General features: G+C 37.3%; 1 protein-coding gene across 6 annotated transcripts in view; it reads left to right on the forward strand.

Moving 5' to 3' along the window:
* The window catches only part of Parg (poly(ADP-ribose) glycohydrolase), a 105,472-nt gene that overhangs the window by 1,648 nt on the left and 77,979 nt on the right, over positions 1-25,845 (forward strand). For 4 of the 6 annotated variants that reach the window (XM_052190121.1, XM_052190120.1, XM_052190119.1 and 1 more), the window contains exons 2-7: positions 4,479-4,545; positions 5,289-6,242; positions 7,224-7,407; positions 11,067-11,189; positions 11,306-11,389; positions 16,774-16,848. In XM_052190121.1, the coding sequence (XP_052046081.1) occupies positions 4,508-4,545; positions 5,289-6,242; positions 7,224-7,407; positions 11,067-11,189; positions 11,306-11,389; positions 16,774-16,848 (1,458 nt within the window). In that variant the 5' untranslated portion in view covers positions 4,479-4,507. Of the gene's footprint in view, positions 1-1,473; positions 1,575-4,478; positions 4,546-5,268; positions 6,243-7,223; positions 7,408-11,066; positions 11,190-11,305; positions 11,390-16,773; positions 16,849-25,845 lie in introns of those variants that run through there. The other 2 variants (XM_052190122.1, XM_052190124.1) reach the window with 2 other exon arrangements.

A 25,845-nucleotide genomic window follows, 5' to 3' on the forward strand; every position in this document is an offset into this window, starting at 1 on the left:
GAAATGCTCAGTGAGGATGAGAAAGGCCTAGCTGTGTTCTTTCTCACAGAACAGGAACATTGCTGACAGCATGCATTGGTGTGCTTTGTAAGAGGCTGAGCAGAGACCAGGACAGAGTGGACTCTTGTCTTTTTTGGGAACACTAAGAAGCAGACTTGAAGTAGGTGTTTTGTTGTTCTTGTTTGTTTGTTTGTATAGTCCTATCTGGCCTAGAGCTCAGACCTGCCTCCTAAATACAAAAATTAAAGGGACTCAATCAGGTACATTCCTGCCTCTGGCTTGATGAAAGTCTTGAAATAATAGGATAACAAGTATAAATGAAAGGGGTAGATATAATATAGCCAGGAGGAACAGGATACCTAAATACTGTTGGAACTGGAACATGGGGCTGCAGAAGGCTCAGGTGAGCTTTACTGTGGATGAACTTAAGTGACATTTAAAGGAATTATACTTTATTTTGTATTTAATGGTCCTCCTGGAAGCCTTTAAACAAAGCAAAAGGATGCCATTTGGTTAATGTTTTAGAAAGATGGGTTAAGCAGTAGCTTCTGGGCTTCAGGCCACTGTATATTTTTCTGGTAAGCAGTAATAGCTGTAACTTAGTTCCATAAATATGCCATATTTGTGACTGAAATAGTTCATGAAATCACATCCTTATTATGTGTGATGTGTGTAATACCTTCTTATATTTTCTATTGTTTCACTTAATTAATGCTTATCATTTTTAGTTTGTAAAACTTTGGGTTAAAGAAAGTTCATACTGTAAACAGAGGGACCAGTTTCAGGAAATACAGATCAGTAGCCCAGTAGGTGAAATACTTCAGGGTATAAGCAGGGGATGGATTTTAAATTTAGGATGTAGATTTCAGAGACCTTGCTATAAAGGAGCCATAGGAACTATTGATAGTGGCCCTGATTTTAGATAATCTTCAGTTTTACTAACTTTATTTGCATGCTTGCTGGGGGCTGTTGGGGCTACCAACTTTTTCTCATTAGTTGAACCTTAAGTTTTCTGCCAAAGCAAATTCGAGTTAATCACATATGCGGTGTTTTCTGTATACCTGCCAAAGCATCAGTGAACAGAATGTTCAAAGTCTAAATTTTTATACTAAACCGTTGTTGCAAATCTTAGAATTCTTTTTTTTTTTTAATTTATTTTTTTGGGTTTTTTGGATTTGGATTTTTCGAGACAGCATTTCTCTGTATAGTCCTGGCTGTCCTGGAACTCACTCTGTAGACCAGGCTGGCCTTGAACTCAGAAATCCGCCTGCCTCTGCCTCCCAAAGTGCTGGGATTACAGGTGTGCTCCACTACCGCCAGGCTCTTAGAATTCTTTATGGAACTTGGTATTGAAATTTTTTACATATAGGTATCCTAGAAGTGGATGGAGTAGAGAAAGCCTCCTGTTGAGTATCTTTTTGTTTTCATGGGCACATCTCATACACTGATTGAAATCTACAAATCTCTGCTTAGGCAGAACCCAGCATGCTGTTCACATTCTGGTGGCGAATGGCTTAACCAGTTGGGTGGCTATAGTAGACTTCCTGGAAGTGAAGTGCTCCTTGAAAACGCAGGTGAAGTTTACTGTATTTTGTGTCAATTTTTAACTATTTGCATCACCTCATTGAACCAGAGTGGATGAAAATAAGTGTGAATGATGTGCTGTGACAGTAAATCAGAATCATGTCAGTTATGAAAGAGACTGGATTTAAGTGTTGGGAGAGAATGTATTTATTGAATAATTCTTTTGTAGCCTGGATACAATGTTTCCTCTTATTTTTGTATTCTTACTAATACATATCATATACTCCTTAGTAGTAGAGAACTGCATTCCTAGGTAAGGAAACAGACCTAAATAACTTTACCATAATAATAATGCTGGTCACTAGATAGAGAGGTCTCAGTCCAGAGCTGAGAGGGCTCATTGTGTATCTGGGTTGTTTTAGTTAGGGTTACTATTGCTGTGATGAAACACCAAAATTGGTTGGGGGCTTGCTTATAGTTTCAGAGTCTTAGTCATTATCATCATGTCCAGAGCATGGCACTGGAGCAGTAGTTGAGAGTTACTTCCTGACCACAGGCAGCTAGAGACTCTGGGCCTGATGTAGGATTTTGAAACCTCAAAGCTGACCTCCAGTTATACACTTATTTAAACAATACAGACCACAACGCCTAATCCTTTTCAAATGGAGCCCCTCCCTGATGATGAGGCATTCTGTGTATGAGCCTGTGGTGACCATTTTGATGCAGACCACCATAAACAGCCTAGCCATTGCAGCCTTGTAGCTAATCCTAATCACAGAGGAAGTTTTAAATTCTGATTCCAAAAATAGTGGTTTGGCAGTTTGCCAGTTTGAAATTTGAGGATTTCCTGGACTATACTTTGTATACCTGATTTAGGCTTAGTATCCCATACTTGGAATGCTTAAGGTAAGAAATGATTCAGGTTTTGGAGTTTTTCAGATTTTGGAATTTTGCATAGAACAAACTGATTAAAGACCTCTAATCTGAAAATTTTAAAATCTGAAATGATCCAAATTAGCACTAGGGCTCACAAAGTTGAATTTTGAACGTTGGATCCATCTAATGGAATTAAATAGAAAAGATAGAGTTATAGAAAAAAAATTCATCATCTAATCCTTTATATTCAGACAACTGATATTAATAGTTTGTTTGAAGCCTAATTTGTAGGAGACATAAAGAAAAAACAAATCATAGAGTGGTGCTTAACAAGAAAGATCTATGCAAATTACTTTTTATAATGGAAATAAATCATTGAATAAAAATACTTCAGTACTTTTGTGGAAGATAGAAATTATCTGAAACTCAAATATGTACATCTCAAGTTCTCACACCTGAAATGTTTTTCATTTATGTTATCTCAGTGATGGATACATTAATTACTTAGGCCTGTATCTGTTTTGTTTATATTACTTAAGGTAAAATAGGAAAATAAGAATGGATCTATGATTTAAGTTTAGCTTCTTAATATTGCTACTTAGAAAACAGCTAAGAATGATTAAGATTTAATACTAAAAGAGACACATTTAATTCATGCCCAGTATATTAAAACCAGCATATGTATTTCTAATGGTTATGTAAAATGTGATTTTATATTTATTTTCACTGTATCATCCACTCCTGAGCTCATCATTTTATTTTTTGCCACTGGTCATATCCATTCAGTCATTTCTTTGGCATCTTATATTTAGTATTTTATAATCAACCTAATCATATTTTTTCAATACCTAATTAGGGGAATACCTCAGTGTTATTATGTTCATTCAGGTCCTTAAAGCTTCAAGCTTGAAGTCTGTGATGACTATATTCAATTGTACTTATTTCAGAAGAAGGTATTTTTTTGTCTCAGTCAGTAATTTTTCAATTTAGTTCATTATTAACACACACACACAAACACACACACATTAGAATTTCAGTTCCTTTAATTCTTCTCTCAAAGATTCCGAATTGTTAGGTGTGGGTGTGGTCCTGGGAATCCCTTATTGCTAGATGCTCTGAGCGGTTGAGAACTACTGACCTAGACCAGTAGCTTTCTCCCTGGTTTGTGTTGATAAGCGCTCCTCTTAGCCTTGAATGCTGGACTCATGGCTCAAAGTGTTACTTCTAACCCAATTTTTGGTACTTGTGTTTCTATGGGTCCTTCAGGATGCTCTCTAAGACATGATTTCATATGACCTTTGAATTGTATTTTTTACTCCTTATTCCAGTTCATTTTATTTCCTTGCCATTGTTACCTTTTCTTTTACATAGCTGCCTGTTTAAATTTCAAAGCAAAATTCCAGCACTACCTTTTTCAGGAAATCTTAACTGATTATTACCACTTTTTCTTATCATGATTTTTTTTTTCTGGAAATACCTTAATTCAGGTCAAACCCTCTTTTAATTATAATTAAGGACTAATATTTTTTGAGCATATATCACGGTGTCCTAATCCTTTACACCAATTAATTAATAAATTAAACCTCACATTAACCCCATAAAGGATGCTATTAATATGTATACTTTATAAGTGAGGAATCTAAGTCAAACAAAAAAAAATTTTTTTAACACAGTCACAAAGGAAGCCAATGAGGTGGACAGGATTTCCCCCCACAGCCCAAGACAGGGTTTCTCTGTATAGCCCTGGCTATCCTGGAACTCAATCTGTAGACTAGACTGACCTCTAACTCAGAAATCCACCTGCTTCTGCCTCCCAGAGTGGGTGGACAGGATTTTAATCTAGATGTTCTGAGTCCCGAGCCTGTGATCTTAAACATTTGGCTGTATAGCTCTTTAGGGGGCACTTTCAAATTTGTACTGACACATTAGTTGTTCCTGTTAATATTTGAAGTAGGAAAGAGTAGCTATTTTTTGTTTAACCTGCAGAGCCTAGTAAAAGGCCTTATATGCATAATATGCTTTCATTTAAAAGAATTTATATGTATATATATTTAATTTTTAATTTTTTTTTTTTGTAGTTTTCAAACAAAAGACTATTACCACTTGGATGGATACTAGACGACCTAAGACAGCTGAATCAGAAAGGTATAAAAAGACATTTCTATATGGAGAAATGACTAGCATATTGATGGAGTTGTTTTATCTTGCCTCTTTTTTGTTTTTAATTTCTTTTTGTCTTTCTTCATCTACCCTCATTAGCTTTTTAAATGTTTTAGTTTTTTCATATATAGAGACCCTCATTTTTTTTAAAGATTTCTTTATTTATTGTATATAAGCACGCTGTAGCTGTCTTCAGACACTCCAGAAGAGGGAATCAGATCTCATTACAGATGGCTGTGAGCCACCATGTGGTTGCTGGGATTTGAACTCAGGACCTTCACAAGAGCAGTCAGTGCTCTTAATCGCTGAGCCATCACGCCAGCTCTGAGACCCTCATTTATTTGTGAGATGAAGAGATAAAAGAGAAACAGTTTCTGACTTTTAAGCAGCGGGTACAGACACAAAGGCATAATTACTGCCTCGTGAAGGTGTGAGCAGCAAGTAAAGCTGTGGCTGGTGGCGAGTGTGCAGAAGAAACAAGTCACCAGCCTGGGCCTTGAAATGCAGATAGAGGCAACCTTAAGATTTGAAGGAAAGGTAGCTGTTTACCAGGCACACCCTGGGGAGGGCATCATGTGCAAGTACACACAAGCAGAGCAGGAAACAGTATGCTGTGATTTAGGTCATCACAGAGCAAACTTCTCACTATAGTGTTGGTCAGTACTTTAATCACTTTACTTTCTATCTTTTTTAATAAATTGGTTTTAGTTCTTTCTGTTTTCTTACAGTAAAGAAAATAATAATACAAGGATTGACTCCATGATGCAGAAAGATAACTTTTACCCACATAAGGCGGGAGAATTGGAAAATGTTCCTCAGCTAAATCTTGATAAATCACCCACAGAAAAGAGTATACAGTATTTGAACCAACAGCAGACTGCAAGTATGTGCAAGTGGCACAATGAAGGGAAGCCTGCGGAGCAGCTGTTGGGAAGTGAGCCTCCAGCAAGGACTCAGGCACCAGGGCAGCTCAGCAATGCTAACATTGATCGGTCACCCCAGACTGATGACCACAGTGACACAGAGAATGAGGAAGACAGAGACAATCAACAGTTTCTTACACCTCTAAAGCTCACACACACAAAGCAGACAGGAGGAGGCGAGCGAGCCAGCAGCAGCTGTGAGTGCAGCCGGCCTTGCCAGTCTGAGAAAGACTGTACAGGCTGTCGACAGGAGGAGGCGGGTGTGCTACCAGAGAGTCCTTTGTCAGATGCTGGGGCCGAGGACATTGGAGCTGGACCAAAAAATGACAACAAGTTGACTGGACAAGAAAGCAGCCTAGGTGGTTCATCTCCGTGTGAGAAAGAAAGTGAGCCTGAGTCCCCAATGGATGTGGACAACTCGAAAAACAGTTGTCAGGATTCAGAAGCAGATGAGGAAGCAAGTCCAGTCTTTGATGAGCAAGATGATCGGTCCTCTCAGACAGCAGATAAACTCTCAAGTTGCCAAGCAAGAGAAGCTGCCGGCGATCTTAGGAAACGGTATTTGACTAAGGGAAGTGAAGTTAGATTGCATTTCCAATTTGAAGGAGAGAGTAACGCTGGGACCAGTGACTTAAATGCCAAGCCATCTGGAAACTCTTCTACCCTTAATGTAGAATGTAGAAGTTCCAAGCAACATGGAAAAAGGGATTCTAAAATTACAGATCATTTCATGAGAATTCCCAAGTCAGAGGACCGAAGGTAATCCCCTCTTCCCTCGCAATTAGGAGTATCCTTCTGTAACATGATGTAATTTTACATTTTGTAGAGGGAATTAAAGTGATTATTTGCCAGGTGGTGGTGGTGCATGCCTTTAATCCCAGCACTTGGAAGGCAGAGGCAGGCATATTTCTGAGTTCGAGGCCAGCCTGGTCTACAGAGTGAGTTCCAGGACAGCCAGGGCTACACAGAGAAACCCTGTCTCGAAAACAACAACAACAACAAAAACAACAAAAGAAAGAAATTGATTATTTACAGTAAATTATTTGCATTTTTAGTAACAATTTATGCTAATCTGAATTTAAGTCTAGATTTCAAAGTATAAATTCTAAAAAGCCAGAAGCAGAAAACAAGAAATGATGTTTAATTGGTAGTCAGGTTTAGTTTCATGGACTTTGTGGGCAGTATTAAAAGATGAAAGTATTTTGTTGGCTGTAGTTGTTATTCAGCATCTATCTAAGGCTTCTTTTATACAATACTTTCTCTAGTTCTCTGACAGGCAAGCATGTAACACTGTATCTTAGAAATGAGAAAACTCAGATTTGGGTGAGAAATTTCACTGAAACCCTGTAACTATAGATGATACTACTAGGATTTTTTCATGTATATTTGGATATGTATTTTTGCTGTTATTCCAAAAGGAATTTTCTAAGGTATTTTTTTGTATATGATACTAAATTTACTTTGTTGAAATGGTTCTGTAAAGACCAGAGAAGTAACTGATTCTATGATCTGTGGCATCTATGACTCATTTCTGTTTTTAAAGGTGATTTGTATGTTTGAAAGTTTCTTCTAGGCTATTGGAAACAAGCTCTGAGGTTTTAAAATAAGTTTTGTAGGTCTTCCTTATAAAGCATGTTTGGCACACAAAGAGTAATATTCTTTGTAAGATTTGTACATGTATATTTAAGAAAACTGAAACAGTAACTAGCTCATGACTGAATATATTTGCCTTGACCTTAGAAAAGAACAATGTGAAGTCAGACATCAAAGAACAGAAAAGAAGATCCCTAAATACGTTCCACCTAACCTTCCTCCAGATAAGAAATGGCTGGGAACACCTATTGAGGAAATGAGAAAAGCACCTCGGTGCGGGGTCCGTCTGCCTTCCTTAAGACCATCTGCAAATCACACAGTCACTGTTCGGGTGGGTATTGCCTCTGACCCAAGAGCAAAGATTTTTCTATCTCTTTTCTTTCCACTTGATTATATTTTTATATCTACTACATGTTAGATATTGTTATTTTGTAAAATAAAAATGTTCAGAGTTATTCATGGTTCAGTACCTTCTCCATTTTTGCTCTTTTATTAGATCCTTCTGATCATTCTCTGTTACCACCTCACAGGTGTTCAGACTCCACACATCTAAAACCAGTTTCACTTTCTGTTAAGTTGTGGTAAAATATACATCATATGATATAAATGGTTGCCACTGTAACCATTTTTATGTATGTGATTCAATGACATTGTGTATTGACAGTGTTGAACAACCATTGCAGATATGCATTTCCAGAACTTTCTTCTTCCCAAATGGAAATTCTTTATCTATAAAGCAGTAACTCCTCATTCCCTGCTTTGCATAGCTCCAGAACTACTTCTGTATTTATGGCTCCCCCGCCCTAGTCCAGTTCCCAGGCTCGCCAGTGGAGTTTGTCACATACTGCTTGGTCTTCTAGACTCTGTTTTGAAATCTCAGGGGAATTATCCACCCTGACTTTATAACTTTCTTAGTACATGCATATAAAATCAAAATCATGGACAGTGCTAAGATCTGTTGCTTTTTGAGAGCTTCATGGGATTCCCCTGAACTATAGCAGCTTTGAATCCTCTGTCTTAACATAGAAAAAAAACGTTCCTTGTGACCTTGTGCAGGCAAGAACTCTAGATCTCCTCCCCAGTGACTGTCTTGGAAAGTCTTTGAAACAAAACAAGACCTTTACTTTTTATTTTTATTATTTTATTTTTAATCTTTGAGACTGTGACAAATAAAATCTGGCTGGGAAAGGCCTTAGAGTTTTTGAGAAGCCTTTGGGTGTCTTTGTTATTGCCCAAGTACAAAGTGTTTGGCCTTTTCTTAGTGGTGATATTCACTTTAGCAACAATACTTTACTTTTCGCAACACACACACACACACACACACACACACACACACACTCTTTTTTCCCTAAACTATTAGCTTTTCAGATCTTTTTGTTCTCTATTCTTAACTATAAATGTGGTTAAAAGCAATCATGATGAGACACAGCAGTTTCATTTTCTGCTGCTTTAAATTTCTTTCATATTTGACAAATCAATTTTGCCATTTTAAAAATCATCCTTAGAGGAAGTCTTAGCAGATGAATAAACATTGACAAATCATCTGTCAGAATAAACTCAAATGACTTCTAGTCTGATTCATAGTGGTCCTTATTTCTGAGACAGCCTTTACTGTCCACATTCCTATCAGCATTCTGGTCTTCTGAGCTACCTGCATCACTTATGGCCCATTTATAGCATTCTAAATTCTTCTCTAGCTTGCTTCTTCAAACTTTGACCATAAACTAATCTTAAATGTTTCTGAACTGCATCATGAGATACTGTACAGAGTCTGCTTCTTGGTACCCGTTTTCTTTTGTGGCCAGGTTTCTGTGACTTTGACAAAACATCTGAGGTAATAAACTCCTAGGAAGCAAAATTTATTTTGGTTCAGGGTTTCTGGGACTCAGTCCATGATTGCTTTTGTCTGCTGCTCTTGGCCTGTGGCTATGTAGTACATCATGGCAAGAGAGCGTGATGGAGGAGGTTTCATTATCTCTTGGCATTCTGAAAGCAAAGAATTGAGAGAAAGAGGTCTGAGACTTACTTCCACTGGAAGTGGTCTCGAAGGTTCTAACACCTTTCATAGTACCAGGGCCTGGGTACTCAGCCTCTAATATGTGGTTCTTTGGGTGATGCTCTGGATCAAAATGAACAGAAATAACACTATGTGACTATTGCCCTCCACACCCAGTTAGCTTCTCTTTGTTTTTTAGAGTTCAGCTATGCTGTCATAACCTTAATCTTTCTCAGCTCACCCTATTGAATCTAGAATCATAGGTCTGTATGATATCACATATCTCTCATTCATAGCATATGACACTTTAAAAAAATTGTTGTGTGATTTTTCTCTTCAGTGAACTGTAATACATAATACCATTGGGGTGAACCTTGAAAACATTCTGAGAAATTAAAATGACAGACCCAAAACCCAACATATTTTATGATTCCACCTACTTGAAATACCTAGAATGAAATGAAAACCTTATATTTTTCCTTAAAACTTAATGCTTATTGTATGTTTACATTGGTACATACATACATACTTACATATGTGTATGGCAGGTTCTATTTTAAATCTGCTGGTGAAAAAATTTAAATGCTTATTCCTTAAGAAATTTAATTTTAGTGAAAGTAAAAACCTGTCTTAGGGCTAGGGAGATGACGTAATTGGTAAAGCGCTTGGCACATAACCATGAGGACCTGTGTTTAGATTTCTAACACTCATAAAAACCAGGCGAGGGCTAGAGAGATGGCTCACTTGCTGCTTTTACAGAAGACCTCAGTTTGATTCCCAGTACACACATTGGGCAGCTTACAACTACTTAGAACTTCAGGTCTGGGAGATATGGCATGTTCTTCTGAACTATGTGGGCACTCTTATACATGTGTCATAAGACACAGACATATACACATAAACAAATGTAAAAATAAATCTTTTTTTAAAAAGCTGTGTGTGACAGTGCTTACCTGTAATTTTAAGAGGTGGGGGAGAAGATACAGTAAAATCCTTTGGAGTTGGCTGGCTAGTCCGTTCAGTGAGCTCCAGGTTTAGTGAGAGACCTCTGTCTCAAAAACTTAAGGCGATTAAGGTTTGCGGGTTGGCTCAGCAAATAGTGGTGCTTGCTGTACGTACATCCCTGACAACCTGACTTTGATCCTCAAAATCACTCATCATTATATTTGCTTTATGGCACATGTATACACATGTCATACACTAGCGATGATTTTTTTTTAAGTTAGGTGGACAGTGATAGAGGAAGGCACTTAATATTGACCTGTGGCCTCTGGCCTTTACAAGCATGTGCACATACCTGCTTATGCATTTTGCAGTTGTGTGAACACATACAAACACACACCAAAAAGAAAAACATGTTGTCTCGTGGTCTACTAAAACCAAGAACTATATTAACTGCTTATTTAAAGTTTCTAAAGACTTCACAATGATGAAGGAAACAAAGCTAGCTATGAACATGAGAATTCAGGTTTAAGTCCATAAAGGAAGGAGATGGTAACTCTATTAACTGTATTAAAAGAGGAGACCGTATACACACAAGCATAGAGACAGCTGTGGTATGAGAGAATTTGCTATTTCTGGACTTGCGAGGGTTCTGGTTTGTATAAAATGAATGGTATTTTGGTAGGAACTTGGGCAAAGATTCTAAAACCGGCTATTTTCAGAGATGATGCTATTCGAAAAGGTGAAAAAGAGTTGACAGGGAGTTAGTACCTGGAGCTGCTGGAGTTAGAAGAGGCAGATAGGAAGCTGTTGGCAGAAGTTAGGCAAGCAGTGAGGAGGTAGCAGGGTCTCAGACTGCAGGTAGAGATCACAAGGCCTGGTGATTGTTAAAGTGAGGTGTGGCAACACCCTCGGAGGGACCCGTGAGCTCTCTTGCCTGGGAGCTGGCCTCTGCTTAGAGCGTTTGCTGAGCTGCTTTGCTTGTATTGCTTTGTAGAAGGAATGGTTAGTTTTTATGCATTTATTTTTTTTTAATTGAAATTGTGTTTCAGGTAGACCTTCTGAGAGCAGGAGAGGTTCCGAAACCTTTTCCAACACATTACAAAGATTTGTGGGATAACAAACATGTTAAAATGCCTTGCTCTGAACAAAACTTGTACCCTGTGGAAGATGAGGTAAATATAAAACTGGAAGTATTTTAGTCCCTGGGTCATGGTTTAGCATGTTTGGCTTTTGAATTTACGATGCAAAACAAAATGCTTTGACCTGGCCTTTTTTCCCCCCCTATAAGAATGGTGAGCGAACTGCAGGGAGTAGGTGGGAGCTCATTCAGACTGCACTTCTCAACAAATTCACTCGGCCCCAGAACCTGAAGGTATGTTCTTTTCTTTTCTTTACTTTTTTTTTTTTTTTTTTTTTTTGGTTTTTTTGGATTTGGGTTTTTCGAGACAGGGTTTCTCTGTGTAGCTCTGGCTGTCCTGGAACTCACTCTGTAGACCAGGCTGGCCTCGAACTCAGAAATCCGCCTGCCTCTGCCTCCCAGAGTGCTGGGATTACAGGAGTGCGCCACCACCACCCGGCTGTTCTTTTCAATCTTGTCTCCTAGATACATAATAGACTAGACTCAATAACAGCAATCTTCATATTCAGTGTTTGAGTCCTGTCACTTATTAAGGCTCTTCAGAAAAATTCTTGGTTTCCATAGTGCCACTAGTAATAGAGTAGAAGAATTGAGACTTGTGAATGACTCGCCTAGAGCTACACAGAATAATTCAGTGAACCAGCAATAAGAATTTAGTTTCTTGGTTCTGTCCCATTTCCTTCAGTTTAAGCCTCTTTTTTGGTTTGTTTTAAAATTATTATGCTTTTGCAGTGTGTTAATAGGAAATCAAGGAAGAATTATGACCTTAGCACTTTTTGCCTAAAGGGAAACTGAGCCTACAGATGATTAGAATGCACATTAAATATTCTATTTTTTATTGCTCTTATTGCTTTAGGAATTTAATTATTTATTAGACTTACATATGAGCAGTAAATTTTTTATTTAAGAGCATAGGGTAATCATTAGATTTTTTCCCCTAATATCTACAATAGGCATAAACATGCGTATTTCATTAGAGAATTATAGACAAACAACAAAGTGCTTATATAAATAGTTGCACAGATGTCCTTGCTTTATGAAAATGGTATTCATTTCCTTTCAGAGGCTTTGTTTGTTATGGTCACTTTCTTGGGTTTGTGTTTTTTGCCAAATTAATTCTAAGCTTTTATAGTTCCTATGGGGTTTTCCCCCCTATTTTCTTTACATGAAAACAATATGTATATACATTTGTATTTTGAACACTTTATCCCTTTCAGACAGCAATCCCCCCCCCCCCCCCCCGTCCCCCCCTGAAACAGGGTTTCTTTGTGTAGCCCTGACTGTCCTGGAACTCATTCTGTAGACCAGGCTGTCCTCGAACTCACAGAGATCCAAGTGCCAGGATTAAAGGTGTGCACCACCATGACCCATTTATTGTCTTTCAATAATAAATTTGTAAAGCTGTATTTTAAATTTGTATGGAAAGCTGAGGGACATTATTATCCCTGGCATTTTTTTGTTTTTGTTTTTAAATCTTGTAGTTAACTCTTTAAATTGGCTCCTTCAAAATGAAGATTTTTCAAGGTCTGTCAGTTGGTTTACAATATTAATTTCATAAAACTCTATGTAAACTTACAAGCTCACACAGTTCTCATGTAGGTATATATCAATTTGAGTTTTGTTCCACTTTAAATATAATAAACCAGCATTTGATTTGTTTTTGCGATCAAGGTGAAAACAATTTATAGTTAATAGTCTCTTTCTTTTTCTCTGTCTCTCTGTCTCTGTCTCTCTGTCTCTGTCTCTTTCTCTCTCTCTCTCTCTCATTCCTTCTCTCTGCATAGTTTTCATGATATATCCAAGCCCCAAATTGAATACTGAGTATTTTTCAAATACTATATATAAATAATTACTTTGTTTTTAATCTTTTCTTTACAGTTGTAAACAGTTGATGGATATTGGTGGGTACAGATCTTTTTGCTGATTAATTTGCAAATAGATATGATGGTGACCACTTTGATTTAACTGTCCTAGGGTTCCACATGCTTGGTGCAATCGATTACTAGGATTGTTTTCACCTATGTAAAACATCACACACTTTGATGCCTGATGTGTTGGGGCCTTTGTTCTCACAACCCAGACTTAGAGACTCACAAACACTATGATGACACTATCCATGTGCCATTGGGAAATCACTGTTCTTCTAATTGGCCTATTTTTTTTAAGAGAATTTTTATAGTTTTTCTTTAAGCACACAGAATAATCATAGCATTCTGAATTTAGTCTGCTCACCTCTTCAACGGTTCCTTAGTGCACCTTGATTACTTTAGGATGGGGGTAACTGCTTTAATGTAATTTTATCTTGTCAACAAAACAATGTAATGTCGATTTCTTATATCTACTTATAGTAATTTCTTCATTCAAAGAATGTTATGTGAAAGGAAGAAGTAAATATTAAGCCTGTGATCACTATAATATTTGAGCTATTGGGGACATCAGATATTTGAAGTTTAAAGGAGAAACAATATCCTTAGTACTATTTCTGTTAATAGTGTGCTAGATAATTTGTACAGAAAGAACCTTGTGTTTATTATTGTGAGCTAAAATGAACTTGAGTAGTTAATGGCTAACTACAAACCAGCACCCAGCTTTCCTAATGAGGGACTCATGGTAGACTGCTGGTGAGATTTGAAGACCAGAATAAAAATAAATCCACTGTTTAATAGTGTCACAGATGGGGAGTAAGCATTATTCATTATTATTCCTCATATTTGGATTTGACCAGCTTAAAAGAAGACATCTAACTTAGGCATGGCAGCACTTCTTGCTGTTAGGTTGAGACTAGTGTGAGTGACATAATGATTTCATACTATAGTATGAGACCCTGCCTCAGAAAAAGAAAAGAAAATTGTGGCTAGAATTAAACGTGCTCAGTTTTTTTTTCTTAAACAATAGCCTGTAGCTGTCTGTATGTTATTTACATGGATTTAGCAATTATAAGTATAAATAACCCAAGTATAAAGAAGGATGTGCCTAGTTATATGCAAATACTTTGCTGCTTAGATAAGAGAGTTGAACATGCTCATCTGATGTCCTAAAGCCAGCTTGAACCCATCTTCCCTAGATAGCGTGAAATAACTTTATTGGGGTTAATTTAATGATAAAATATGATAAAGGAATTAGAAAATAGGCAGTGTCTAAAATGTTTTTGTTTTTATCAACTTTGAGGAATCCTGTAAAAGCATATGCTTTTGACATCTGTATCTACTGTTGAAGTCACCACCCCAGTCAAGATACACACCATTTCTGTCATCCCCAAAAAGTCTCCTTGCCCCTTTATCATTGCTTTCACTGTATCCTCTGGCCTCAGATAAAAAATGTGTTCCTTTTTCCACTAAAGATGAGCTTAGCCGGAGAGGTGGCTCAGTGGTTAAGAGCACTGGCTGTTCTTCCAGAGGCCCTGAGTTCAGTTCCCAGCAACCGCATCGTGGGTGGCTCAGATCTGGTGCCATCTTCTGGCCTTCAGACATACAGGCAGGCAGATTGCTGTATCTGTAATAAATAGATACATCTTTAAAAAAAAAAAAGATTGGCTTATAATTTATGTAAAAGGAGTCGCATAATATATGTGCTATAGTGTTTGATTTAGTTCAAGATTTTTAAGATTCATCTTTGTGATTAAATATATACATGGCATCATTTGGCCATTTATTTGTAGACTTTACTATTTACTGTATCGTATAACATTTTGAAACAACCTACCAAGGACTAGAAATAACTTTTGTTTTTGTTTTTTTGTTTTTTTTGTTTTTGGTTTTTTTTTTTTTTTTTTTTTTTTTTTTTTTTTTTTTTCAAGACAGGGTTTCTCTGTATAGCCCTGGCTGTCCTGGAACTCACTCTGTAGACCAGGCTGGCCTTGAACTCAGAAATCCACCTCCCTCTGCCTCCCAAGTGCTGGGATTAAAGGCATGCGCCACCACTGCCCAGCTAGAAATAACTTTTTAAACATATTTTAAATCTTAATAAAAAATGTTATTTTATGGCTTGTGAGAAAAAAATAAAAGCTATTACTTCTTGTTCTATGGTTAATGTTCTATGGTTAGAACATCCTTTTCGGAAGGACTGTGGATGTCCCTTGATTCTTAGTAAATACAATATATTTTTATAGGTTTGTGCTTTAATGTAGATACTTGTTCATTGTATGAAATGAAATATTTTCTAGGAAACTTTTTATAATTTTCTTTTAGCGATAAAGCAGCATGGAACCTTTGTAGTAATAATTTAATTCAGTGGATTTCAGACATATAGTCCCTCAGGAAAAAAATCAAATTATCAATATAGTTGTTATTGAATTCTACTTATTAGTTTATTAATGTTATAAAAAATGAATAAAGTCTATATTTAAAAGAATTAGATAAGAACTAATTATAAATAATAGTTTCTTCTGCACAGCTGATGGATTGCTTTATGCATATCTTAACTGTGGAAACCCAGTGTATAGTATCATTTACTCAAGATATTTAAAACTTTCACCAGTAGGTGGCATAGTTTGACTTACCATTCTATAGAAATATATAATTGGTGTGAACTGGTAGGCTTTGTGTCATCAACGTTTTTTACAGCTGTGATTGGTTTCTGAGATAAGATAGAAGGGTGTTTACTTCTTTGGCTGTAAAATAATTCATCTCTATAGAAGGGTTTGAGAAAAGTGTATATACTTTGTCTATACTAACAAAGTTATATTTTATACTTATAAAAATAGTTAATAGCAGGGCTTAGAAAATGGATCTGTCAATAAAGTACTTGCCACGCAAGCACAAGGACCTGAACTTGGCTCCCCAGCACCCATTTAAAAAGGCTGAGTGTGTGTCTCTAACTTCAGGGCTTAGGGATGGGAGATAGGCAGATCCACGGGGCTCTGGCCAGCTATTCTTCAGTCAGTGAGTTCTGGGTCAGGGAGAGACCACGTCTCAAAAACCGAAGTGAAGAACAATTGAAAAAGGCACTGAGCATAGGCATGTACTTATCCATGTATTCCCAGGAATGTATCAGTACATACAGCCATGCATGTTCTCTCTCTCTCTCTCTCTCTCTCTCTCTCTCACACACACACACACACACACAGCTGAATGTGAGGGGAAAATACCATTTTGTATTTTAAGATAATTAATGTTCTTCAGTCTTTTGTCATTTAAACATTTCTTCCCTTATTTCTTCCCCAGTGGTATTCTAAGTGCTACAAGTAACTATATATCTCATGTATGAGAATATCTAAATGGATAAAGTACATATAACTCTGTATGTGTAGTGATCTTAATATGCATATGTGTGTCCACAGAAATAGACAACATATGATATATATGCACACAACATATGATGTCAGCTACAAATCATTGTAATTTCTTTATTTTTCAATTCCCTGCTGTCTGATTTTTGTCCAGTTGGAATATATTGTCCTCATTTAGAATGTATGCTTTAGAGTAATTATGTTATAATTTCATTTGTCTTATATGAATAATAAATTAGTCCGCATTCTGTTTCTCTGGAGCTACTAATGTGGAATAGGTAATGTCAGAAGGAAACTTGCTTAGCATTAAGAAATTTACTGAAAGTAATTTGCAAAAGATAACTTATGTGACTGTGTTATAAGATTTTTGTTTCTATTTTTTTTTCCATAGGATGCTATTCTGAAATACAATGTGGCATATTCTAAGAAATGGGACTTTACAGCTTTGGTTGATTTCTGGGATAAGGTAAAAGTGTGTTTTGGGTGTTTTTTTGTTTTTTTGTTTTTTTCTTTTGGCTGTAAGATACTACTTTTTAAAAGAGTCTGAGAAAAGTACATACAATTTTTCATACCAACAAAATTTTATTTTACTTTAATGGTTTTTCAAATGCTTGTCTTAGGTAGATAATTTGGGTCTGGAATTTTGTTTTATTCGTTAAAGTAATTTTTTCTTATATTGTTAATACTATTATCATTATCAGTGGAACTGTCTTTCATGACTAGATTTTCCCTCCCATTTGGGTTTTAGACAGGGTCTCACTTTTTAACTTAGGCTACCCTCAAATTCTCGTGGTCCTGCCTAGTCTCCTCAATGCTGTGACTACAAATATGAGCCACCACACAGGTGTCCTGACTTGATATATAACATCACTACTATACTAATATGTAGGTTGCTAAATTTCACACAATAGTAATGTGTGTATATGTGTAATTACATAGTAGTGTTTTTTATATATATATATACACACCCATAGTTCAGGTTGTTTCTTTAGATTATTCCGGAACTTAGATGTTTAGGTGAAAAGACAGAGAAGTGCATAACTCTTCCTACTCTGCATGTGTGCTGTGAAGTGCCTATAGAGCTCTCTGTGCATTCAGTGTGGTAGGAGCACCACCAAAGCAGGGTGGGCAGCAGCACCTCGCTCTATACAAAATTCCAGGAAACCACTTCTTAATGTATTTTAGAGTGAGGTATGGCAGTGCATATTTTCATCCTAGCACTAAAGAGGCTGGAGGATTTCAAGGTTAGGACCAGCCTGCACATAAAGAGTCCTAGTTGAGCCTGAACTGTGCAGTAAACAGCATAATTAGTTTTAAGACATTTGTTTAAGCTGGTTTCCTTGGGTTGTTTTTGTTTGTTTGTTTGTTTAAAGTTCTTTTGAACTTCGTACTCATTTTTGTGTGGACATGAGTCTTTGAGGCTTTGAACTAAATATCCTAAAGTATGGTTGCTAAGATTTTTTTTAATGTAAACTACTTATCAAAAAGAGCTGCCCCAAACAATGGTAACATACTTTTATTAAGTAAGTTTCCACTAAGGAATAGATTTGTATACAGTCTTTTAAAAATTACATAGTTTGGGTCATTTGCATTTCTCATGTTATTTTGAGTCCTTTCAAGTATTTATGCTTCATTTGATAATAATAGAAAATTATTTTAAAACATTATAAATTAAAATACCTTTAATATTCCCTAGTTTTGATTATGTAATTGAGAATAGTTATTAAACTGTGAACATGAGCTATTTTGTTTCTTCATGTTAGAGCCTTTCTCTACCTAGCTGTCTTTCAGGTAAATAAATTTGAGGTAATTAAAATCATATTGTTTTTTCCATTTCATAAATAAGTAACTGTGATTTCAAGATAGGCTTGTTGGTCCAAGGTGACATAGTTTGTCCCTGGTACGAACAGGCTAGCCCAGTCACATGCAGTCATCCTGTAATGTTTCTCTATACATAACTTGCTCATGCCTGCTACCTCATTTTCTAAGCCCTCATCTCTCCAGATTTAGACTTTTCTGTATACCCTCTCCAAAATGAGATGTCACCTTTTTCCTTTCAATGACAGGTGCCTTAATTTGTCTTTTGGGATTCTTAACTTTATTATTGGCATCATCTAACAGCTTAAAGCATTCCGGGTAGAGACCTGATTATCCTGAGCTTTGTGTCTTTGGTGCAATGCTTTGTGTAACTGCTAGGGCCTGTACATGTTTATGGTCATGACTCCAGCTGTAACCAAGTGTACAGATTGGTTTGCAGAGTTATCAAACAATACAGTTAGGTGAAAATTGCTGTAAATTAACAAAGAGTGAAATGTTTGTTAGTTCTGTCACCAATCCCTCCCCAATCCCACATCACTCTCAGATACAGTGACCTCTCTGAGCTAATGACATTTCTGGCATCCTGTCAGTTCATTTCCTGTAGCATTAATAGATTAAGAGTCTGTGTTCTCTAGAACTTCTGATGGTGATCCAGATGGGCACACAGTTGACTGCTTTGTCAGGGGTAGATGGGAATATTATTTAAAACTTCATGTTAATACTGTTTGTTGATTTGGAATAGTCCTGAAATAGGAAGATGCAATCGACTTAATAGACATTGCATTGCTCGTTTGCTCTCTTTTTCCACAGTGTGTAATGAACACACACATCTGTAAGACTGCATGTTGCGCAGTAGTGCTTTCAGATTTATTGTGTTTCTGGACCATGACAGCTTTGTTAAAACACTGAATGCTGCCCACTGCCCTCCTTGTGGTTCCAACTTAAAGAAAGTTAGCTTGGGGACGTAAAACTGTGGCTGATTCCAGAGGTCATATTAGAACCACTGATGGCTCTATAGTCTTAGACATGTTAGACATGAAGAGGTCAGATAGCCACTTTGATTTCTGTATAGAAATGTTTTCAGAATCTAAGCCAAGCATCAATATCTGAAGTCACTCTTCAGGTTAATAGAATGCGAATTCAGTGTTGTTTCTTAAAAATGATTCTGTCCTAGGCACACTAAATGAGGATTTTTAATTTTAATACTTAAAAATGAACAAATATGTTGCTGTCTAAACTTTATACCATTGGCTATTTTTTAGAACAGATTCCTAGCAATATAATTATTTGAGTCAAGTATTTTATAATTAAATGTGATATGCCTTCTCTGCCATGAGAGACAGTACTCTGAACCTACAAGCCAAATTAAATCTCTTAAATTGTGTCTTGCTGTGTATTTCATTGCACTGAGAAAAGTGACTAATTCAGAAAATTGGCACTGGGAGTGGTGTCATTGTTGCTGTAAACCAGACTATGTGGTTCATGGGCCTTTGGAATCATCCTTTGTAGGAGAAATGAAAACGGGTTTGATTCATGTGCTGTAAAACTGCTCTATTAGAGCAGTCTGGTGGTAGTGCAGAAGACCTGAAACCAGTGCAGACAGGAAAGGGTGGCAATGAGAGAAGCAGGGGAACTGGACTAGAGAGGCCGTTTGCTAGAGTTGGGCAAAGCATTTGACCACATTCTGTTGTATCCTGAAAACTAAGTGAAGGGATTCAAAAGTAATGGAGTAAGGAAATTTCAAGATGGTGTAGCATTCAAGTTGTGGTATAGTTATTACTCAATGTTTTCAGTGAGGGTTATGATGAAAATTCAGAATAAAATATGCAGCAGAAAGATGTGGAAATATGTAGGAAAAGAGTGAATTGGGTTAAAGTTATAAAAGGGGGTATAATGTAAAGAGTCTATACTATTAAAGTTTTGGTATAATTAAAGATGGTTCATACTGGGACAATAGAAGAGGTGCCTTGAGGGGATGACCCCAGCTGCTGACTGCTTCAGCTTATAAAAATGCAAATTCATTTCAAAGGAGAATTCCTAAACAAAGAAAATTTTCTGGCTGGCGACTCCCCAGGGCCATATTTTCTTAGATCCTCCCCAGGAAGCTTTCAAATAGTACTGCAGCTTCTGGTGGAAGGGGGCCAGGCTACTTTTTAACTAGGAGCATAGCTTAGTCTTTTTCTTTTTCTTTTTCTTTTTTTTTTTCTTCTTCTTCTTCTTCTTCTTCTTCTTCTTCTTCTTCTTCTTCTTCTTCTTCTTCTTCTTCTTCTTCTTCTTCTTCCTCTTCTTCCTCTTCCTCTTCCTCCTCTTCTTCTTCTTTTCTTTTCTTTTCTTTCTTTCTTTCTTTCTTTCTTTCTTTCTTTCTTTCTTTCTTTCTTTCTTCCTTTCTTCCTTCCTTCCTTCCTTCCTTCCTTCCTTCCTTTCTTTTTCTTTTTCTTTTTCTTTTTCTTTTTCTTTCTTTTTCTTTTTCTTTCTCTTTCTCTTTCTTTTTCTTTTTCTTTCTTTTTCTTTTTCTTTTTTTTCTTCCCCCCCCCCCCCAGACAGGGTTTCTCTGTATAGCCCTGGCTGTCTTTGGAACTCACTTTGTAGACCAGGCTGGCCTCGAACTCAGAAATCCGCCTGCCTCTGCCTCCCAAGAGCTGGGATTAAAGGCATGCAACACCAGCTCCCAGCTAGTGTTTTCTACATGGAGCTACTTTTGCAGGCATGCAGGATACAAAAGCTAGATTGTTGAGCAGAGATCCAGGAAGGTTCCAGAAAACCTGTTAAGCCAGCAGCAGGTAGCAGTAGTATTTTCTGTATGGAGGTCCTGAACAGCCTGTGTGTCAAGATGTAAATAAAGTAAAGCCCAAGTTGTCGTGGAGCTATGTTGTAGATGCCAGAAATGTGGGGCACCCTCGTAGGAAAGCTGTTGGCACTGAGTGTGGTTCCAGAGTTGTTAGAGTCAAAGCCTCAGCCCTGAAAGCACTGACAGCCGAGGCATGGCTACCCATCTTCAGTAGGCTAGTTTCAGAGAAAAGTAATAGTAAAAACAAAGAAAGGAGATATACTCAGTGAAGCCACATCAGGAGGAGACACTAATAGAAGTTCAGTGACCTTTTGTCCCGTAAGGACATCTTCAGAGTCTTGATATGAGGTTTCGGTTTAAGTAGAGGTCAAGAGATGTGCATAATTGAGCAGACTGCTTTGAGGAGTGGTGCTGTCCACCCCCCCCCAACCCCACCCCGACTCCAGTAGCTGTATTGTGGGCTCCAGGAGCTCTTGCAAGGTAGTCCTACAGGTCAGAACTGTGGAGCCTGGCTAACAAGTCTTCCCAACCAACACTCAGCTTCAGCTATTTTCTTTCCCCATCATGAGATTCCTTGGAAAATTCCAATTCCTTATAGATTAGTATTTCAATAGTTTAATAGCCAAAGGAATGGCTGAGGCATAACTGACTCTTCAGTATATATTCATTCTTCCCTGGAGGACGTTACAAGTAGAATCACCTAGCAAAGAAGCCATATATGCTGCAGGTTTAGAGGGGCACGAGGCACAGATAATGTCAGTATGAGCCCCAGGTCCTCAAAGTGGAGCCCAAGGGTTTAGTTTTTGTCCTTTTGTGTGTTCGTTTTGTGCCTATGCACCTATTCTTCTGTTTTGGGAACTGGATTGTTTATGGGAACTGGATTGTTTATCCTGTACCATGGTCTCTTGGAAATGTGTAACTTGTTTGGATTTTACAGGAGCTCACAATATGGAGATTGCCTTCATTTTTCAGAAGAGACTTTGGCTTTGGAGTTGTAAATAGTGTTGAAACTGGAAGACTTGGGGGACTTGTGAAGTTGAGCTAAATATATTTTGCATTATGCCGTGCGCTTATGGGGACCAAGGGCAGAATATTATGGTTGAATGTGAAATTCTCCCACAGGGAGAATTTTTCCCCAGCTTGTAGCTCTGTTTGGGGGCCATAAAGGTAACCCTCATGGATAATAACATAGCCTCAGTTCCCACCTGAGCCTCTTCCTCTACCTGTCTCACATTCCCACTGCCCCAGACATAAGCTGCTCCATGTTTCCCATACAGCGGACTCTATCTTTTCAAACTATATGCCAAAACAAATCCCTTCTCCCTTAAGTGCTTCTTGTCACGGTGCTTAGAAAAGCAGCTAATATAAAGGGTATATGGATTTTAGAAGACATATAATAATGCCAATTTCTATTCCCAGAAGGCACCTCTAGGTTCTAGTTCTCACCAGCAGCATATGAGAAGCCTTTCTCACCATGCCTTCCTCGGTGTATTTACTCTCAGAGTATGGCAGTGTAAATGAGCATTCTGTACAGTGTCTTTAGGGTAAGGGCTTAATGTGCTTGCTGAGTTGCTGCCTGATACAGAGCACCTAAAGGTTTTTGGTGTATTACTGAGAAAAGTAAATTTTAGCTAGGACAGAAATTTCTTTTATCAGAAATAACGAACGATATCAGTATAATCCGAGTCTTCTGATTCAAATTACATGAATTTTCAGACTCTGAATACTTTTAATGATAGAATTTATAATTAGATCATGAGATTTTTCAACTTGCCTTTGTTTGAAATTTTTCTTATGGGTATGTCATGTACATATTACAATTTTAATAGATGTAAAGAAATTCTTCTGTTGTTTTCAAGGAGAGAAGAAAAAGAAACTTTTTACACTATTTATTGAAGACCTCCAAAAAGAAATTGCTGTTTATTGATTCCCTACTCTTGAAATTTAAATAGAATATCCAATTTAGGGAGGAGACTAACTAGATTTTGAGATATATACTTGAAATGGGCAAATCTATTTGAATTAGGTGAATAGTAACTATTTACTAGATATAAGAAAGATTATTAGACTCCAAAGACTGTCTTCTGTTGTGATGATGTTTCTGCCCTAAAGAATACTAAATAGTTTTGTATGTAATGCATTATAGTATACAAGGTAAAGAATTGTCAGTTTTATCATTAAAAAGGGACATTGGACATGTCCATAAATAAATATAATAATTAGGCAGCATAGCAGGAAACAAATGGTCTATTAGGGCCTAGTATGCCATGGAAGGACAAAAGAATGGTATTTGGGGTCACTGGAAAAATATGTAGAAGACATAGCACTTGTTTAGTTAAGAGTATAAAGGATACAGTTAAAACACACCTATTATATGAATAACAAATTGATTTGATGCTATATAGTCTTTGTCTATTTTGACAGAGTCTTTAATCACATAAAGACAAAGCCTTCTATAACAGGTTAGTACTTAGGAGACTAGCACCTTCAGTTTGGATGGCAGCATCTCATGGGGTCTTGGACTGAGTAAAAGAGAGAAGCTAACTAAGCAGTAACGTCCGCCATCGTCTGTGTTTTTACTGTAGCTGTAGTACAGCTGTGTGTCAGTCTGTTGTCTTGATTTGCTTCTCTGCCATGCTGGACAACTGTACCATTGAACCATGAGCCAAAATAAGCTCTTTTCCCCTCAGTGCCTTTGTAAGGTATTTTGTTACAACAAGAAGACCAGTAAAAGAGGTATGCTGGAACTATTGCTGTGATAAACTTGATTGTGTGGTTCTTGGGCCACTGGACCTGATTTGCAGGAGAAATGTGAAAGAGTTTGGAACTTTGGGCTGGAAAAGCTCTTGAAGTATAAGTAGACTACTATGGGTCATTCTGTTGGGAGCTCAGAAACAAGAGCTTTGTGACGAGTGTGGGTCTGGCTCATGAAGTTTCAGCAGGAAACAAAGAATATTCTAAGTGGGTTAGGGAACAGTGGTGTTCTCATATGAACCTGGCCACGCACTTCCTGAATCCTGAGAGGTGGAGTGGGGCTGCATTTTGTTTGGCAAAGAAAATTTGAAGACAGCATAGCCTTCAGGTTAGTCTTAACCAGATCTATGAAAAAGTAGTTCAGAAAGATAAGAAAAATGTGAAGTTTGACCAATAAAAGGAAGCTTAACTTTTGCATGAGGAGAGTACAGCTGAAGATCTGTAATTGTTAATAAGATAAACTTCTTTGAAGAGGTCCCTGGGACAGGAAATGTGTCCCTAGGACAAGACTTTACCCACCAAAGGCTCTAACATGAAAATGCAAATCCATTGTCTCTGAAGTTACTGGATTTAAAAACAAAACAACAAAACCCCCAAAACAACTAGGAAAGTATTACCCCAGAATCAGCATACAGAAGCTAATACAACAGTGTTCCAATGGCTAGACTTCCTCCTAAGATAACAGCAGGGCTGACAGCCATTGTCCTCCCAGTATTGGTTTTCTAAGTATGAAATATGCAAGATTGGGTGGGAAGGGCTGAGGTTCGTGGAGCTCTTCTCTGCCACAGTTCCAGAGAACTTCTGAGGCCGGGCAATGAGTGGCCAGGTAGGAGTGTTCTGGAAGCCAGAACAGGCATCGAATTCCCCTGGAACTAGAGTTAGGATTGTGGGTACTAGGAAACAAGTATAGGTGCTCTGTAAGAGCAGCAAGAGCCCTAGCTGCTAGTCTGTCTCGTCAGCCCTTTCCTAAGAATTTTATATACTTGGACATATGCCTGCATACTTTACCTATTTTTAAATGTGTTTTTATTTTTGAGACAGGGTCTCACTGTGTACTTCTGGCTATCCTAGAACTCACTACATAGACCAGGCTGGCTCCAACTTGCAGAGATCCACCTGTCTCTGCCTGAGTGCTGGGATTAAAGACATGCGCCACCACACCAGGATTTACATTACCCATTTTACATTAAATTTTGCAAACAGTATGAATAATGGGCTTAGTTTTATATTCTAAATAAAAAAATATTTGCTATGCTTTGTGTGCATGCAGGAACACGTGTACAGATACATAAACTATAGAGAACAGCGGTTGACAGTTCTCTTCCACTATGTGTGTTCCAGAACAAAGCCCAGGTCACCAAGCTTTTGAAAACTTGCTTTATCTGCTAAGCTGTCTTGCTAACTGTCAGTGTATTTTCTATGTGAACACCAATTTCTTGTTAAATCTCATGCATTTATTATAAGAACTAGGGGTCCAGTTTCGTTGTTTTTATTGTGGCTAGTCAGTTGTCCAGACACTGTCTGTTAGAGACATGTTTTCTGTTTACTTGGCTTGGTGCTCTTCTGAAAACCTAAGTTTCTGTATGTGTGCAAGTTTGTCCTAGAGTTGATTATTCTATCTTTGTAGTAACGTTTACGATCAGGAAGCATATGTCTTCTATGTTGGTTCTTTTTGCTGTTTAATTAGGGTTTTTGAATTTTTTCATTTCAATATAAATTTTAGAATAGGTTTGTTAATTTATACAAAAAGCGAGTTTTTGGACATCTTTTATAATCACGTTAGAATCCAAATTAATTGTGCCGTTTTAAGTTAGTGCCAGTAATTTCAGGGTTACTTTATTGAGCTTTTGACCTTTGACAGCCATAAAGTAATAGATTCCTTATCTATCCCTCTGACAGGAAATTGGATATCTTGGTATCCTTGAATCTAAATGAGTCTGCTTTTTAAAGAGATTTAATTTCTGATGCATTGAAAGGTTAATCAGATTGATACACTGTTTTTTTTTTTTTTTTTTTGTCACTTAAGTTATTGAAAGTAACATTTGTATTTTTCTTTTAATTTTCTTGGCTTTAAGTGGATTTAGTGGTTCACTTCCTTAAACT

This window comes from Apodemus sylvaticus, chromosome 8 (genome assembly GCF_947179515.1).
Source record: "Apodemus sylvaticus chromosome 8, mApoSyl1.1, whole genome shotgun sequence".
Classification (NCBI taxonomy): domain Eukaryota; kingdom Metazoa; phylum Chordata; class Mammalia; order Rodentia; family Muridae; genus Apodemus; species Apodemus sylvaticus.